The sequence below is a fragment of the Aquarana catesbeiana genome, linkage group LG09, assembly GCF_042186555.1.
Source record: "Aquarana catesbeiana isolate 2022-GZ linkage group LG09, ASM4218655v1, whole genome shotgun sequence".
Lineage (NCBI taxonomy): Eukaryota > Metazoa > Chordata > Amphibia > Anura > Ranidae > Aquarana > Aquarana catesbeiana.
Genome location: NC_133332.1, coordinates 316,478,102 through 316,493,072, shown reverse-complemented (window position 1 = coordinate 316,493,072; position 14,971 = coordinate 316,478,102). Strand labels below are relative to the sequence as shown.

Genomic DNA, 14,971 nt, shown 5'->3' with positions numbered 1-14,971 from the left:
TTTAAACATTCATAGGTACATAAAAACAAAAACTATAGCCCAGAGGTAGGGCATTAACAGTACACATGGAGGTTTATTATTTGGGTTTACATATATTTTATTCTGATCATAAATATATATTCTGTATGACAAAAACCCATCTTAATGTACTTTATACTGATCAGCCATAACGTTCTGACCACTGCAAGGCGAAGTGAAGAACACTGATTATCTCATTACAATGGCACCTGAAAGTGGGTGAGATATATTAGGCAGTGAAGTGAACATGTTGTCCCTGAAGTTGATGTTTTGAAAGCAGAAAAAAAAAATGGACAAGTGTAAGGATTGGAGGGACTTTTACAAGGGGCAAATCGTAAGACGACGGGGACAGAGCAACTCCAAAAATGCAGCTCTTGTGGGACGTTCCTCTTCTGCAGTGGTCAGGACCGACCAGAAGTGGTCCAAGGAAGAAAAACTGGCCAACTGGTGATAGGGTGATGGGCAGCCAAGGTTCATTGATGGAGGTGGAGAGGGAAGGTTCATTGATGGAGGTGGGGAGGGAAGGTTCATTGATGGAGGTGGGGAGGGAAGGTTCATTGATGGAGGTGGGGAGGGAAGGTTCATTGATGGAGGTGGGGAGGGAAGGTTCATTGATGGAGGTGGGGAGGGAAGGTTCATTGATGGAGGTGGAGAGGGAAGGCTTATTGATGGAGGTGGGGGAGGGAAGGCTCATTGATGGAGGTGGGGGAGGGAAGGCTCATTGATGGAGGTGGGGAGGGAAGGTTCATTGATGGAGGTGGGGAGGGAAGGTTCATTGATGGAGGTGGAGAGGGAAGGCTTATTGATGGAGGTGGGGGAGGGAAGGCTCATTGATGGAGGTGGGGGAGGGAAGGCTCATTGATGGAGGTGGGGAGGGAAGGTTCATTGATGGAGGTGGGGAGGGAAGGTTCATTGATGGAGGTGGGGAGGGAAGGTTCATTGATGGAGGTGGAGAGGGAAGGTTCATTGATGGAGGTGGGGAGGGAAGGTTCATTGATGGAGGTGGAGAGGGAAGGCTTATTGATGGAGGTGGGGGAGGGAAGGCTCATTGATGGAGGTGGGGAGGGAAGGTTCAATAATGGAGGCTCAATGATGGAGGTGGGGAGGGAAGGTTCATTGATGGAGGTGGGGGAGGGAAGGCTCATTGATGGAGGTGGGGGGGAAGGTTCATTGATGGAGGTGGGGGAGGGGAGGCTGAATGATGGAGGTTGGGAGGGAAGGCTCAATGATGGAGGTGGGGGAGGGGAGGCTCAATGATGGAGGTGGGGGAGGGGAGGCTCAATGATGGAGGTGGGGAGGGAAGGCTGAATGGTGGAGGTGGGGAGGGAAGGCTGAATGGTGGAGGTGGGGAGGGAAGGCTCATTGATGGAGGTGGGGGAGGGAAGGCTCATTGATGGAGGTGGGAGGGAAGGTTCGTTGATGGAGGTGGGGGAGATAAGGCTCAATGATGGGGGTGGGGAGGAAAGGCTGAATGATGGAGGTTGGGAGGGAAGGTTCATTGATGGAGGTGGGGAGGGAAGGTTTATTGATGGAGGTGGGGAGGGAAGGCTCATTGATGGAGGTGGGGAGGGAAGGCTCATTGATGGAGGTGGGGAGGGAAGGTTTATTGATGGAGGTGGGGAGGGAAGGCTCATTGATGGAGGTGGGGGAGGGAAGGTTTATTGATGGAGGTGGGGAGGGAAGGCTCATTGATGGAGGTGGGGAGGGAAGGCTCATTGATGGAGGTGGGGAGGGAAGGCTCATTAACGGAGGTGGGGGAGGGAAGGTTTATTGATGGAGGTGGGGAGGGAAGGCTCATTGACGGAGGTGGGGAGGGAAGGCTCATTGACGGAGGTGGGAGAGGGAAGGCTCATTGACGGAGGTGGGAGAGGGAAGGCTCATTGACGGAGGTGGGAGAGGGAAGGCTCATTGATGGAGGTGGGGAGGGAAGGCTCATTGATGGAGGTGGGGGAGGGAAGGCTCATTGACGGAGGTGAGGAGGGAAGGCTCATTGATGGAGGTGGGGGAGGGAAGGCTCATTGATGGAGGTGGGGGAGGGAAGGCTCATTGATGGAGGTGGGGAGGGAAGGCTCATTGATGGAGGTGGGGGAGGGAAGGCTCATTGACGGAGGTGAGGAGGGAAGGCTCATTGATGGAGGTGGGGGAGGGAAGGCTCATTGATGGAGGTTGGGGGGCTCATTTATGAAGGTGGGGAGGGGGGAGAGGCTGGCCCATGTAGTCCGATCCAATAGAAGAGCTCCTGGAGCTCAAATTGCTGGAAAGCTTAATGCTGGTTCTGATAGAAAGAACACACAGAGCATCACAGTTTGTTGTGTATAGGATTGTGTAGTCGCAGATCGGTAAGGGTGCCCATGCTGACCCGTGTTCACAGCCAAAAGTGCCTACAATGGGTATGTGAGCCTCATAACTGGACCCCAAAACAATGGAAGAAGGTGGCCTGGTCTGATAAATCACGTTTTCTTTTCCATCATGTGGATGGCCGGGTGCGTCACTTACCTGGGGAAGAGATGGCAGCAGGGTGCAGTATGGGAAGAAGACCATCCGGTGGAGACAGTGTGACGCTTTGGGCAATGTTCTGCTGGGAAAACCTTGGCTCCTGCCATTCATGTAGATGTTACTTTGACACGTACCACCTACCTTAACATTGTTGGTACACCATGGAAACGGTATTCCCTGATGGAAGTGGGATAATGGGTCCTGCCACACTGCAAGAATGGTTTGAAGAAGACAACGATGAGTTGGAGATATTGACTTGGCCTTCAAGTTCTCCAGATCTCATATCCAAATCGAGCATATGTGGGATGTGCTTGGAAAAACAAATCTGATCCATGGAGGCCCCACATTCCAACTTACAGGACTTAAAGGATCTGCTAGTGACGGCTTGATGTTCAGATATCACAGCGTACCTTCAGAGGTCTAGTGGAGTCCATGTCTGGAAGGGTCAGGAAAGGGAGACCTACTCAGTGTTAGGTGGGTGGTCAAAAAGTCATGGCTGATGGGTATAGATTCCATACATAATATACACACACCTCATAAAACATCTACAATGCCATAATAAAGCTTCAGAGCCATTTGTACCTTTTCCGGACACAGATTTATAGCCTTGGTGAATGAGATGACGGCTTTCTCCCATCCCCCCTGTGACAGGAAGTGCCGGCCTCGCTCAGAGCTGCAAGAATGCGATTAGAAATGTCAGGATAACAGCCAGGCGTCCGGAATTGTAGAAGAACAGCAATGGCAGACTCCCATGTTTTCTTACAGGTGACCTTTCAGATCATCTTATTGGTTAGTTCCAAAGAAGTTTAATTATAAGTATAGGTAGAACTTTTTTTTTTTTTTTATTAAATATTGAATAGAGTGGAGAGGGATAAGAATCCCTGTCAGGTTTTTTTTTTTAGTGCTGTCTGTGTCCCCGTTAGGGAAATTCACCCTCCTCTATTTCACCATTATCACTAAAAGTGAAAGAAAACTCTAAACTTTTGGTTGCCACCAGAGCAGAAATCATTCAACGGGGACACTAGTTCTGGTGACAGTCACTTTGGGAGGGATTTTCTCTCACTTCCTGTTACATCTGTGGGACAGGAAGTGAAGAGAAATCTCCCCAATGGGGACAAAAACCGACAGGGGTTATAACCCTCCCTTACTTTATCCAAATTGAAAAAAAATGTTCTCTCAGTTCTAATATTTCTACTTATTATGTACATCTCTGTATTACAATCCCCCCCCATGTTTTGTCTCTTTAGTACGGGAAAAATACCTGTTTAGATAAACATCCAATGAGCTCTTTACTTCTTGTCTGATGCTGACAACACAATCAGGTTGGTTTACTAAAGGAAAATATTCTGTGCACTGCAAGTGCAGTTGCTCTAAATCAATGGTCCCCAAACTGCAGCCCTTTGTTTGCTTTTATATGGCCCTTGGGGCACTATTTAATTCACTGACACCAAGTATGGGGCACAATTCCTCCCAATGACACCAATGATGGGGCACTATTCCTCCCACTGATACTAATGATGGGGCACTATTTAATTCACTGACAAGTATGGGGCACATATCCTCCCAATGACACCAACGATGGGGCACATATCCTCCCAATGACACCAACGATGGGGCACATATCCTCCCAATGACACCAACGATGGGGCACATATCCTCCCAATGACACCAACGATGGGGCACAATTCCTCCCAATGACACCAACGATGGGGCACAATTCCTCCCAATGACACCAATGATGGGGCACAATTCCTCCCAATGACACCAACGATGGGGCACAATTCCTCCCAATGACACCAATGATGGGGCACAATTCCTCCCAATGACACCAACGATGGGGCACAATTCCTACCAACGAGACCAACAATGGGGCACAAGTACTCCCAATGACACCAATGATGGAGCACTATTCCTCCCAATGATGGGGCACAATTCCTCCCAATGACTCCAATAGGACACAATTCCTCCCAATGACACCAACAATAGGGCACAAGTACTCCCAATGACACCAATGATGGGGCACAATTCCTCCCAATGACACCAATGATGGGGCACAATTCCTCCCAATGACACCAATGATGGGGCACTATTCCTCCCAATGACACCAATGATGGGGCACTATTCCTACCAACAAGACCAAGGATAGGGCATTGTTTTTCTCCAACTGATGTTGGGACATTTCCTATTCCCGATGGCCACAGTAAAGTCTGAAGAACAGTAACACGGCCCTTTGTTTAGAAAGTTCCCGGCTCTAGATCCTAGTAAATGGGGGGATTTCTATCATCCAATCATTGGCAATCTAAAATGCTGTTTTTTTTAATATTTTCCTTGCATGTGATTGGGTATTCTTTGCAAAGTGAAGCTTTACCCCATTTACTAAGCTCTGGAGCAACTGCACTTGCAGAGCGCACCGTCTATTCGCCTTTAGTAAATCAACCAACCCTGCCTGTCCTGAAACCCCAAGTGTTGTTTTCAGGCCTCATCTGCTGGACTACAGAACACCTCCGCCACTTCTCAACCCCATAACATAAAGGAGGGGTTTTTCTGTAGTCCAGCAGGTGAGAACAGACAGGGCGGACGATCCTGGTCGGAATTGGAAGACGGGGACGAGTTAGAAGCCCTGTTTGGTTTTACGGCTATCGGGGGGGGCTCCTTTAGACAACACAGACTGTAATAAAGTTTGTGTGGAATAAAAAAAAAAAAAAACAAAAAAAAAAAAACAAAAAAAAAAAAAAAAACACACCTGAAAAGCAATGATTCTTCCCCAGAAATACTTTTATTATCATCTATAGAAACTTACTGCTCCTCCATCCTCCTCTGTACAATCTCCTGGTAGGGATGGGACTGATGGGACTGATGGGGTTGGACATCCAAGGCCAGAAACGCTCGGCTGGAGCCGAATATCCTTCTCTGCGATTTCTGACGCGCTTCTTGCAGCTTCTCCTCGCTGACCGCTGTGCAGAAGAGATGACCGGACACCTGCGGGAAGACGATGAGACCTGAGTGGGTGGAGCTCAGAGGTCACCAATCACAATGAGACTGTAGCGTGGTCGCCCCTTAGCTGTGATACGACCAGGGGGGCGGGCTCTGGGGAGGGGTTATGCAAATACAAAAAAAATGTCTTGACGGGTGGATGTCAGTCTGGAGGAGAGGGTGTGCCTAGGCAGGCTGTATTTGCATCGTAATGCCCACATGTGGTGCTGAGCCTCTTTGATTGGAAGAGCTGATATCCAATAAATGGAAGGGGTGGGGCCAGGGACAGTCCGATGGGGAGGAAAAGGGCTAGATCAGCCCTCAAAATTTCCACTCGCCCGATCGCAAGTGGAAATAAGCTGAGTGTGGAGCAGGGGCAGACTGAGCCGGGTGTGTGTGTGTGTGTGGGGGGGGAGGGGGGGGAGGTAATAGCTCCCCTGATGCCCTGTGAAAAAGGCCGCACCGCCGAAGCGATCAGCCAGGAGACTATCAGGAGGAGAGCCGAGAGGATCACACAGACAAAGAATCTCCCGCTGTGACTTGGATCTGAAACGCCGGCCGCTGTCAAAGTCCCGCCTCCTAAACCGGCTCCTGTGATAGATAGCACACTGGTCCAATGCCGGAAAATTGAACCATTGTGCCGTCTATCATAGGAGCCAGTCCAGGAGGCGGGACCTTGTTTGACAGCGGCCGGCGTTTCAGATCCAAGCTGTGTCACAACAGGAGATCTGCTCCTCCCGATTCCTCCCTATGATCCCCATGCAGTGATAGGCTGCACTGATGGGCATTGATGAGAGGGCACTGATGGCCACTAATGAGGCGGCATTGATGGGCAACGATGAGGGTGCACTTATGGGACAGGATGAGGCAGCATTGATGGGCACTCATGAGGCTGCATTGATGGCCACTGATGAGGCTGCATTGATGGCCACTGATGAGGCTGCATTGACGGGCACTGATGAGGCTGCATTGACGGGCACTGATGAGGCTGCATTGACGGGCACTGATGAGGCTGCATTGACGGGCACTGATGAGGCTGCATTGACGGGCACTGATGAGGCTGCATTGACGGGCACTGATGAGGCTGCATTGACGGGCACTGATGAGGCTGCATTGACGGGCACTGATGAGGCTATATTGAGGGGTACTGATGAGGCTGCATTGATGGGCACTGAGAATGCTGCATTGATGGGCACTGAGAATGCTGCATTGATGGGCACTGAGAATGCTGCATTGATGGGCACTGAGAATGCTGCATTGATGGGCACTGAGAATGCTGCATTGATGGGCACTGAGAATGCTGCATTGATGGGCACTCATGAGGCGGCATTGATGGGCACTTATTATTATTATTATACGAGATTTATATAGCGCCAACAGTTTACGCAGCGCTTTACAATGTATAAGAGGGACAACACAATTACAGTACAGTTCAATACAAAAAGGTACAGGAGGGCCCGGCTCGTAGAGCTTACATTCTAAAAGGGAGGGGGTGGTGGTACAAAAGGTAATAGCTGCAAAGAATGATTTGATGGGGGTGGCTCAGGGACAGTTAGGTGGGTGTGGGATAGGCTTCCCTGAATAAATGAGTTTTCAGGGATCTCCTAAAGGTGGACAGGGTAGGGGCTGATCGGATATACTGGGGCTATATACTGGAGGATATACACTCATGAGGCGGCATTGATGGGCACTCATGAGGCGGCATTGATGGGCACTCATGAGGCGGCATTGATGGGCACTCATGAGGCGGCATTGATGGGCACTCATGAGGCGGCATTGATGGGCACTCATGAGGCGGCATTGATGGGCACTCATGAGGCGGCATTGATGGGCACTGATGAGACTGCATTGATAAGCACTGATAAGGCTGCAGTGATAAGCACTGATTAAGCAGCATTAATGGCCACTGATAAGGCAGCACTAATAAGCTGCACTGATAGGACACTGGTGAGGCTAATGGCCACTGTTGAAGCGGCACTGCTGGCCACTGATAAGGCAGCACTGATAGGACACTGATGAGGCGGCACTGATGAATACCGATATGCTTTATGCTAATATTGTTAAAGTTGTTGTTAATATTTCTTTTTGTAACTTAATTCTGCATAAAACATTTAACGGTGTCATTTCATGAGATAATTTATGAGGGCGTGTTTAGAGGTGGAATTAGGGGCGGGGCAGGGTAGAGGTCGGGTGGGGCAACCGGTGGTGAGTAACTCTTAAGGCCTGACTAGTAACTCAGGACTTGAAATTTTGAGCTCTAGGCTAGATGATGCTGGACGTCCTTCAGCCAGGAAACGAGGCGGGCCTCTCGCTGACTTGCTGGAGCTTCTAATGCACATGGTGAGAGGCTCACAGTGTGCAGGGAAATCAGAGGAAGCCGTTTCAGTCCAGAAGAGGAACCGCTACAACCTGTGCAAGACTGAAGAGGGTCACTAAACAAACTCCTGGACACAAATACTTACCTCCCCCACCACCAGGAGCTGCACTGCCAAGTCTTCTATTGAACTTTTCTGACCTTGAACCTTTACATTTTAAACACACAAGGTTTCCAATAACAAGAAACTGTTTACAGCGGTATTTAAGTGTAACTAAAAAGGCAAAAAAAATTTTTTTTTTTAAATTTTGGACAGGGTAAAGATAAGAGTCATCCTCTCTATTTGTCCCGTTGACAAAAATTAAAAACTTTGGGTTGTCACCAGAACAGGAGTAGAGGGGAAATCCTCCAATAGGGACACTGGTTCTGGGATTCCCTCACTTTTAGAGGGATTTCCTCCTACTTCCTGTTTTGGCTATGGGACAGGAAATGAAGGGAAATCTCACCATCGGGGACACAGATAGCAAAAGGAGCCTGATTACCCAGATCAGAGGGTGACAACACTGAACAAGGAGCAATCGTGGGATGACTGAATAAAAAAAAACATCTAAATCTTCCATCTGACTGTGACAAGTGACACTTACCTCTTCTGTTGCTGGAGAACGCTCTGCTGTCACCTCCTCCATTGCTGGAGAGTTCTCTGCTGTCACCTCCTCTGTTGCTGGGGATCCTCTCTGCTGTCACCTCCTCTGTTGCTGGGGATCCTCTCTGCTGTCACCTTTTCTGTTGCTGGGGATCCTCTCTGCTGTCACCTCCTCTGTTGCTGGGGATCCTCTCTGCTGTCACCTTTTCTGTTGCTGGGGATCCTCTCTGCTGTCACCTCTTCAGTTGCTGGGGATCCTCTCTGCTGTCGCCTCCTCTGTTGCTGGGGATCCTCTCTGCTGTCGCCTCCTCTGTTGCTGGGGATCCTCTCTGCTGTCACCTTTTCTGTTGCTGGGGATCCTCTCTGCTGTCACCTCCTCTGTTGCTGGGGATCCTCTCTGCTGTCACCTCCTCTGTTGCTGGGGATCCTCTCTGCTGTCACCTCTTCAGTTGCTGGGGATCCTCTCTGCTGTCGCCTCCTCTGTTGCTGGGGATCCTCTGTGCTGTCACCTCCTCTGTTGCTGGGGATCCTCTCTGCGGTCACCTCCTCTCTGTTGCTGGGGATCCTCTCTGCTGTCACCTCTTCTGTTGCTGGGGATCCTCTCTGCTGTCACCTCCTCTCTGTTGCTGGGGATCCTCTCTGCTGTCACCTCTTCTGTTGCTGGGGATCCTCTCTGCTGTCACCTCTTCTGTTGCTGGGGATCCTCTCTGCTGTCACATCATCTGTCACCTGTAGAAAGTGATATCCTTATTCACTTATATTATTTGTAGCAATTGAGGAATATATTTAAACGAACATTTTTTGTGCCCGGATTTCAGCTTTATTGGTTAGCGTGGAACTAAACCCATCGATTTAACATTTTCCCAAAACAGTTGCATGCTGTGAATGATGATAATCACAGTTGCTTGTGCTCTCATCTGAACTGTTGTGCCAACAAAGGGCTGGTGTTGTAACTGATCACATTTGCAGCACCATGGCAAGGGCAGATCAGACAGAGACCAAGATGGCGGCTCCTTGGCTGTAAAGGAGAAGGGGGAGGGGGGGGATTGCACTGCCACTGGAGATATGGGTCTGAAAACTTCACTGCACTGCCACTGGGGGGGGGACTGGAAGTTGCACTGCCACTTGGGCGGGGCTGGAAACCGCACTCCCACTTGGGCGGAGCTGGAAACTGCACTCTCACTTGGGCGGGGCTGGAAACCGCACTCCCACTTGGGCGGAGCTGGAAAACGCACTCCCACTTGGGCGGGGCTGGAAAACGCACTCCCACTTGGGCGGGGCTGGAAACAGCCATCACACCTGGGCGGGGCTGGAAACCGCACTCACACCTGGGCGGGGCTGGAAACCGCACTCACACCTGGGCGGGGCTGGAAACCGCAATCACACCTGGGCGGGGCTGGAAACCGCACTGCCACTTGGGCGGAGCTGGAAACCGCACTCCCACTTGGGCGGAGCTGGAAACCGCACTCCCACTTGGGCGGAGCTGGAAACCGCACTCCCACTTGGGCGGAGCTGGAAACCGCACTCCCACTTGGGCGGAGCTGGAAACCGCACTCCCACTTGGGCGGGACTGGAAACAGCACTCACACTTGGGCGGGACTGGAAACCGCACTGCCACTTGGGCGGCGCTGGAAACTGCACTCCCACTTGGGCGGAGCTGGAAACCGCACTGCCACTTGGGCGGGGCTGGAAAACGCACTCCCACTTGGGCGGGGCTGGAAACCGCACTCCCACTTGGGCGGGGCTGGAAACCGCACTGCCATCTAGATAAAGGAAGGCCCGTAGACGTGGTGTATGTGGATTTTGAAGCATTTGACACAGTTCCCCATAAACGTTTACTGTACAAAATAAGGTGCGTTGGCATGGACCATAGGGTGAGTACATGGATTGAAAACTGGCTACAAGGGCGAGTTCAGAGGGTGGTGATAAATGGGGAGTACTCGGAATGGTCAGGGGTGGGTAGTGGGGTTCCCCAGGGTTCTGTGCTGGGACCAATCCTATTTAATTTGTTTATAAACGATCTGGAGGATGGGATAAACAGTTCAATCTCTGTATTTGCAGACGATACTAAGCTAAGCAGGGCAATAACTTCTCCGCAGGATGTGGAAACCTTGCAAAAAGATCTGAACAAATTAATGGGGGAGGGGCGACTACATGGCAAATGAGGTTCAATGTAGAAAAATGTAAAATAATGCATTTGGGTGGTAAAAATCTGAATGCAATCTATAGACTGGGGGGAGAACCTCTGGGGGAATCTAGGATGGAAAAGGACCTGGGGGTCCTAGTGGATGATAGGCTCAGCAATGGCATGCAATGCCAAGCTGCTGCTAACAAAGCAAACAGAATATTGGCATTAAAAAGGGGATCAACTCCAGAGATAAAAACGATAATTCTCCCGCTCTACAAGACTCTGGTCCGGCCGCACCTGGAGTATGCTGTCCAGTTCTGGGCACCAGTCCTCAGGAAGGATGTACTGGAAATGGAGCGAGTACAAAGAAGGGCAACAAAGCTAATAAAGGGTCTGGAGGATCTTAGTTATGAGGAAAGGTTGTGAGCTCTGAACTTATTCTCTCTGGAGAAGAGACGCTTGAGAGGGGATATGATTTCAATATACAAATACCGTACTGGTGACCCCACAATATATAAATACCGGACTGGTGACCCCACAATATACAAATACCGGACTGGTGACCCCACAATATACAAATACCGGACTGGTGACCCCACAATATACAAATACCGGACTGCTGACCCCACAATATACAAATACCGGACTGCTGACCCCACAATATACAAATACCGGACTGCTGACCCCACAATATACAAATACCGGACTGGTGACCCCACAATATATAAATACCGGACTGGTGACCCCACAATATATAAATACCGGACTGGTGACCCCACAATATACAAATACCGGACTGGTGACCCCACAATATACAAATACCGGACTGGTGACCCCACAATATACAAATACCGGACTGCTGACCCCACAATATACAAATACCGGACTGGTGACCCCACAATAGGAAGGAAAGTTTTCCGCAGAAGAGAGTTTAACAAGACTCGTGGCCACTCATTAAAATTAGAAGTAAAGAGGTTTAACCTTAACCACTTCCGGACCGCCGCACGCCGAACACAGTATCCCCGTGTTCGGCTGGCAGCCTGCTTTGAGATAAAAGTGGTCTCTGCAGCGGATTCGCCGCAAGATCACTTTTATTGGCGGCGGGAGAGGGCACCCCACCCGCCGCGCTCCGGTGCCCTCCGCTGCTTACTGGAGCGGCGGAGGCGATCGGACGTTCTTCCTTCTTTGGCATGGAGACGAGTGAGAGGGAAGACCCATCTCCATATCACTGCAGGGTCGGAAGCGACGTCATAACGTCACTTCCACCCATAGCTCTTAAAGGGACAATTAAAAAAAAAAAAAAAAAAATTTTAAATAACAATTTTTTTTTAAATTGCATTTTAGTGTAAATATGAGATGCGACGTCTTTTTGACCCCCCAGATCTCAAATTAAAGGGGTGTTCCGGTCGAAATGATACTTTTTAAATAAAAATACCCCTATAATACACAAGCTTCATGTATTCTAGTAAAGTTAGTCTGTAAACTAAGGTCTGTTTTGTTATTTTATAAACTTCCAGCAGGCCGCAGCCATCTTAAGTGTGGGCATCTGAAGCCAGACTTGTATTTCTTCCTGGATCTCATCCTTGCAGATCTCGCACATGCTCAGTGCAGCACAAGCAGTGGAATAGGTTTCAGGTCAGGTTTCCATAGCAACGGCAGTGTCAGAGGAAGTTGCCACCCCTTCCCAGAAGGTATTGCAAACAGGAAATGATGCGATGGGCCGCGGCCAGGGAGGAGGAAGTGAAAAATGAATACAGCAGATATACAGGAGGTGCTGAGAAAAAAAAAAAATATATATATATATATATATCCAATTCGTTTACAGTGCACAGTTTAGTGAGGGATGCTGAAGAGTTGTAAAAGTGGGTGGAGCTCCACTTTAAAGAGGACCTGTCATGCTTTTTTTTTCCTATTACAAGGGATGTTTACATTTCTTGTAATAGGAATAAAAGTGACACAATTTAAAAAAAAAAAGTGTAAAAATAAAAAATAAAAGGTCCCGCCGAGCTTGCGTGCAGAAGCGAACGCCTACGTGAGCAGCGCCCGCATATGAAAACGGTGGTCAAACCACACATGTGAGGTATCGCCGCGATCGGTAGAGCGAGAGCAATAATTCCAGCCCTAGACCTCCTCTGTAACTCAAAACATGTAACCTGTAGAAATTTTTTTAAAACGTCGCCTATGGAGATTTTTAAAGGTAAAAGTTTGTCGCCATTCCACGAGCGGGGCGCAATTCTGAAGCGTGACATGTTGGGTATCAATTTACTCGGCGTAACATTATCTTTCACAATACTAAAAAAAAAAAAAAAAAAAAAAATGGGGCTAACTTTACTGTTGTCTTATTTTTTAATTCAAAAAAAGTGTATTTGTTTCCAAAAAAAGTGCGCTTGTAAGACGGCTGCGCAAATACGGTGTGACAGAAAGTATTGCAACGACCGCCATTTTATCCTCTAGGGTGTTAGGGAAAAAAAATGTATAATGTTTGGAGGTTCTAAGTAATTTTCTAGCAAAAAAAAAAAAAACTTAAGTCCTTAAGTGGTTAAACTACGTAGAGGGTTCTTTACTGTAAGAGCGGCAAGGATGTGGAATTCCCTTCCACAGGCGGTGGTCTCAGTGAGGAGCATCGATAGTTTTTCAAGAAACTTTTAGATAATCCCCTGAACGACCACAACATACAGGGATATACAATGTAATACTGACACATAATCACACACAATGGATGGACTTGTGTCTTTTTTCAGCCTCACCTACTATGTATAACTGGAGATATGGGGCTGGGAAGTGAACTGCCACACTATAGTGACATGGGGGGAGGGGAGATCACTATACACATCCCCAGTGTCTGTCCTTCGCTCTGCCTGTCTCCACACATCACATGACATCACACATCACATGACATCACATATCACATGACATCACACATCACATGACATCACATAACATCACATCTCACTCACACGATATCTGGAGGCTCCTCTAATGTGTCCAACTTCATCTCACTATCTCCATGTTGGTGAGAAAGTTACATTGTTGTCATGGAAACCAGTCCTGACTGTAAGGACCCTTAGTGGCTGTCCTTTAATGTGCCTGTTTACACAGAAACCATGGAAGGACCCCTAGGAGCTGCCTATCACTGTGCCTGTTTACAGAAACCCTGGAAAGACCCCTAGGAGCTGTCTATCACTGTGCCTGTGTACACATAAACCAATGGAAGGACCCCTAGGAGCCGCCTATCACTGTGCCTGTGTACACATAAACCATGGAAGGACCCCTAGGAGCTGTCTATCACTGTGCCTGTGTACACATAAACCATGGAAGGACCCCTAGGAGCTGTCTATCACTGTGCCTGTTTACACGGACACCCTGGAAGGACCCCTAGGAGCTGTCTATCACTGTGTCTGTGTACACATAAACCATGGAAGGACCCCTAGGAGCTGCCTATCACTGTGCCTGTGTACACATAAACCATGGAAGGACCCCTAGGAGCTGCCTATCACTGTGCCTGTTTACACGGACACCCTGGAAGGACCCCTAGGAGCTGTCTATCACTGTGCCTGTTTACACAAATACCCTGGAAGGACCAGTAGGAGCTGTCTTTGACTGTGCCTGTTTACACTGACACCCTGGAAGGACCCCTAGGAGCTGTCTATCACTGTGCCTGTTTAGATGGACACCCTGGAAGGACCCCTAGGAGCTGTCTATCACTGTGCCTGTTTACACTGACACCCTGGAAGGACCCCTAGGAGCTGTCTATCACTGTGCCTGTTTACACTGACACCCTGGAAGGACCCCTAGGAGCTGTCTATCACTGTGCCTGTTTAGATGGACACCCTGGAAGGACCCCTAGGAGCTGTCTATCACTGTGCCTGTTTAGATGGACACCCTGGAAGGACCCCTAGGAGCTGTCTATCACTGTGCCTGTTTACACTGACACCCTGGAAGGACCCCTAGGAGCTGTCTATCACTGTGCCTGTTTACACGGACACCCTGGAAGGACCCCTAGGAGCTGTCTATCACTGTGCCTGTTTAGATGGACACCCTGGAAGGACCCCTAGGAGCTGTCTATCACTGTGCCTGTTTAGATGGACACCCTGGAAGGACCCCTAGGAGCTGTCTATCACTGTGCCTGTTTAGATGGACACCCTGGAAGGACCCCTAGGAGCTGTCTATCACTGTGCCTGTTTATATGGACACCCAGGAAGGACCCCTAGGAGCTGTCTATCACTGTGCCTGTTTAGATGGACACCCTGGAAGGACCCCTAGGAGCTGTCTATCACTGTGCCTGTTTAGATGGACACCCTGGAAGGACCCCTAGGAGCTGTCTATCACTGTGCCTGTTTAGATGGACACCCTGGAAGGACCCCTAGGAGCTGTCTATCACTGTGCCTGTTCCCACACA

At 49.3% G+C, this 14,971-nt stretch overlaps 1 protein-coding gene across 5 annotated transcripts in view; it reads right to left on the bottom strand.

Annotated features, from left to right (window-relative positions):
- TTC16 (tetratricopeptide repeat domain 16) overlaps positions 1-13,909 on the bottom strand; it is a 49,391-nt gene extending 35,482 nt beyond the window's left edge. Inside the window, exons 1-5 of one of the 5 annotated variants that reach the window (XM_073600722.1) lie at positions 13,530-13,909; positions 8,988-9,173; positions 8,446-8,953; positions 5,315-5,493; positions 3,097-3,187 (exon numbers count right to left, since the gene is read on the bottom strand). In XM_073600722.1, the coding sequence (XP_073456823.1) occupies positions 3,097-3,187; positions 5,315-5,493; positions 8,446-8,487 (312 nt within the window). In that variant the 5' untranslated portion in view covers positions 8,488-8,953; positions 8,988-9,173; positions 13,530-13,909. Of the gene's footprint in view, positions 1-3,096; positions 3,188-5,314; positions 5,494-8,445; positions 9,174-13,529 lie in introns of all 5 variants that reach the window. The other 4 variants (XM_073600723.1, XM_073600724.1, XM_073600725.1 and 1 more) reach the window with 4 other exon arrangements.
- Positions 13,910-14,971: the final 1,062 nt, after the last annotated feature.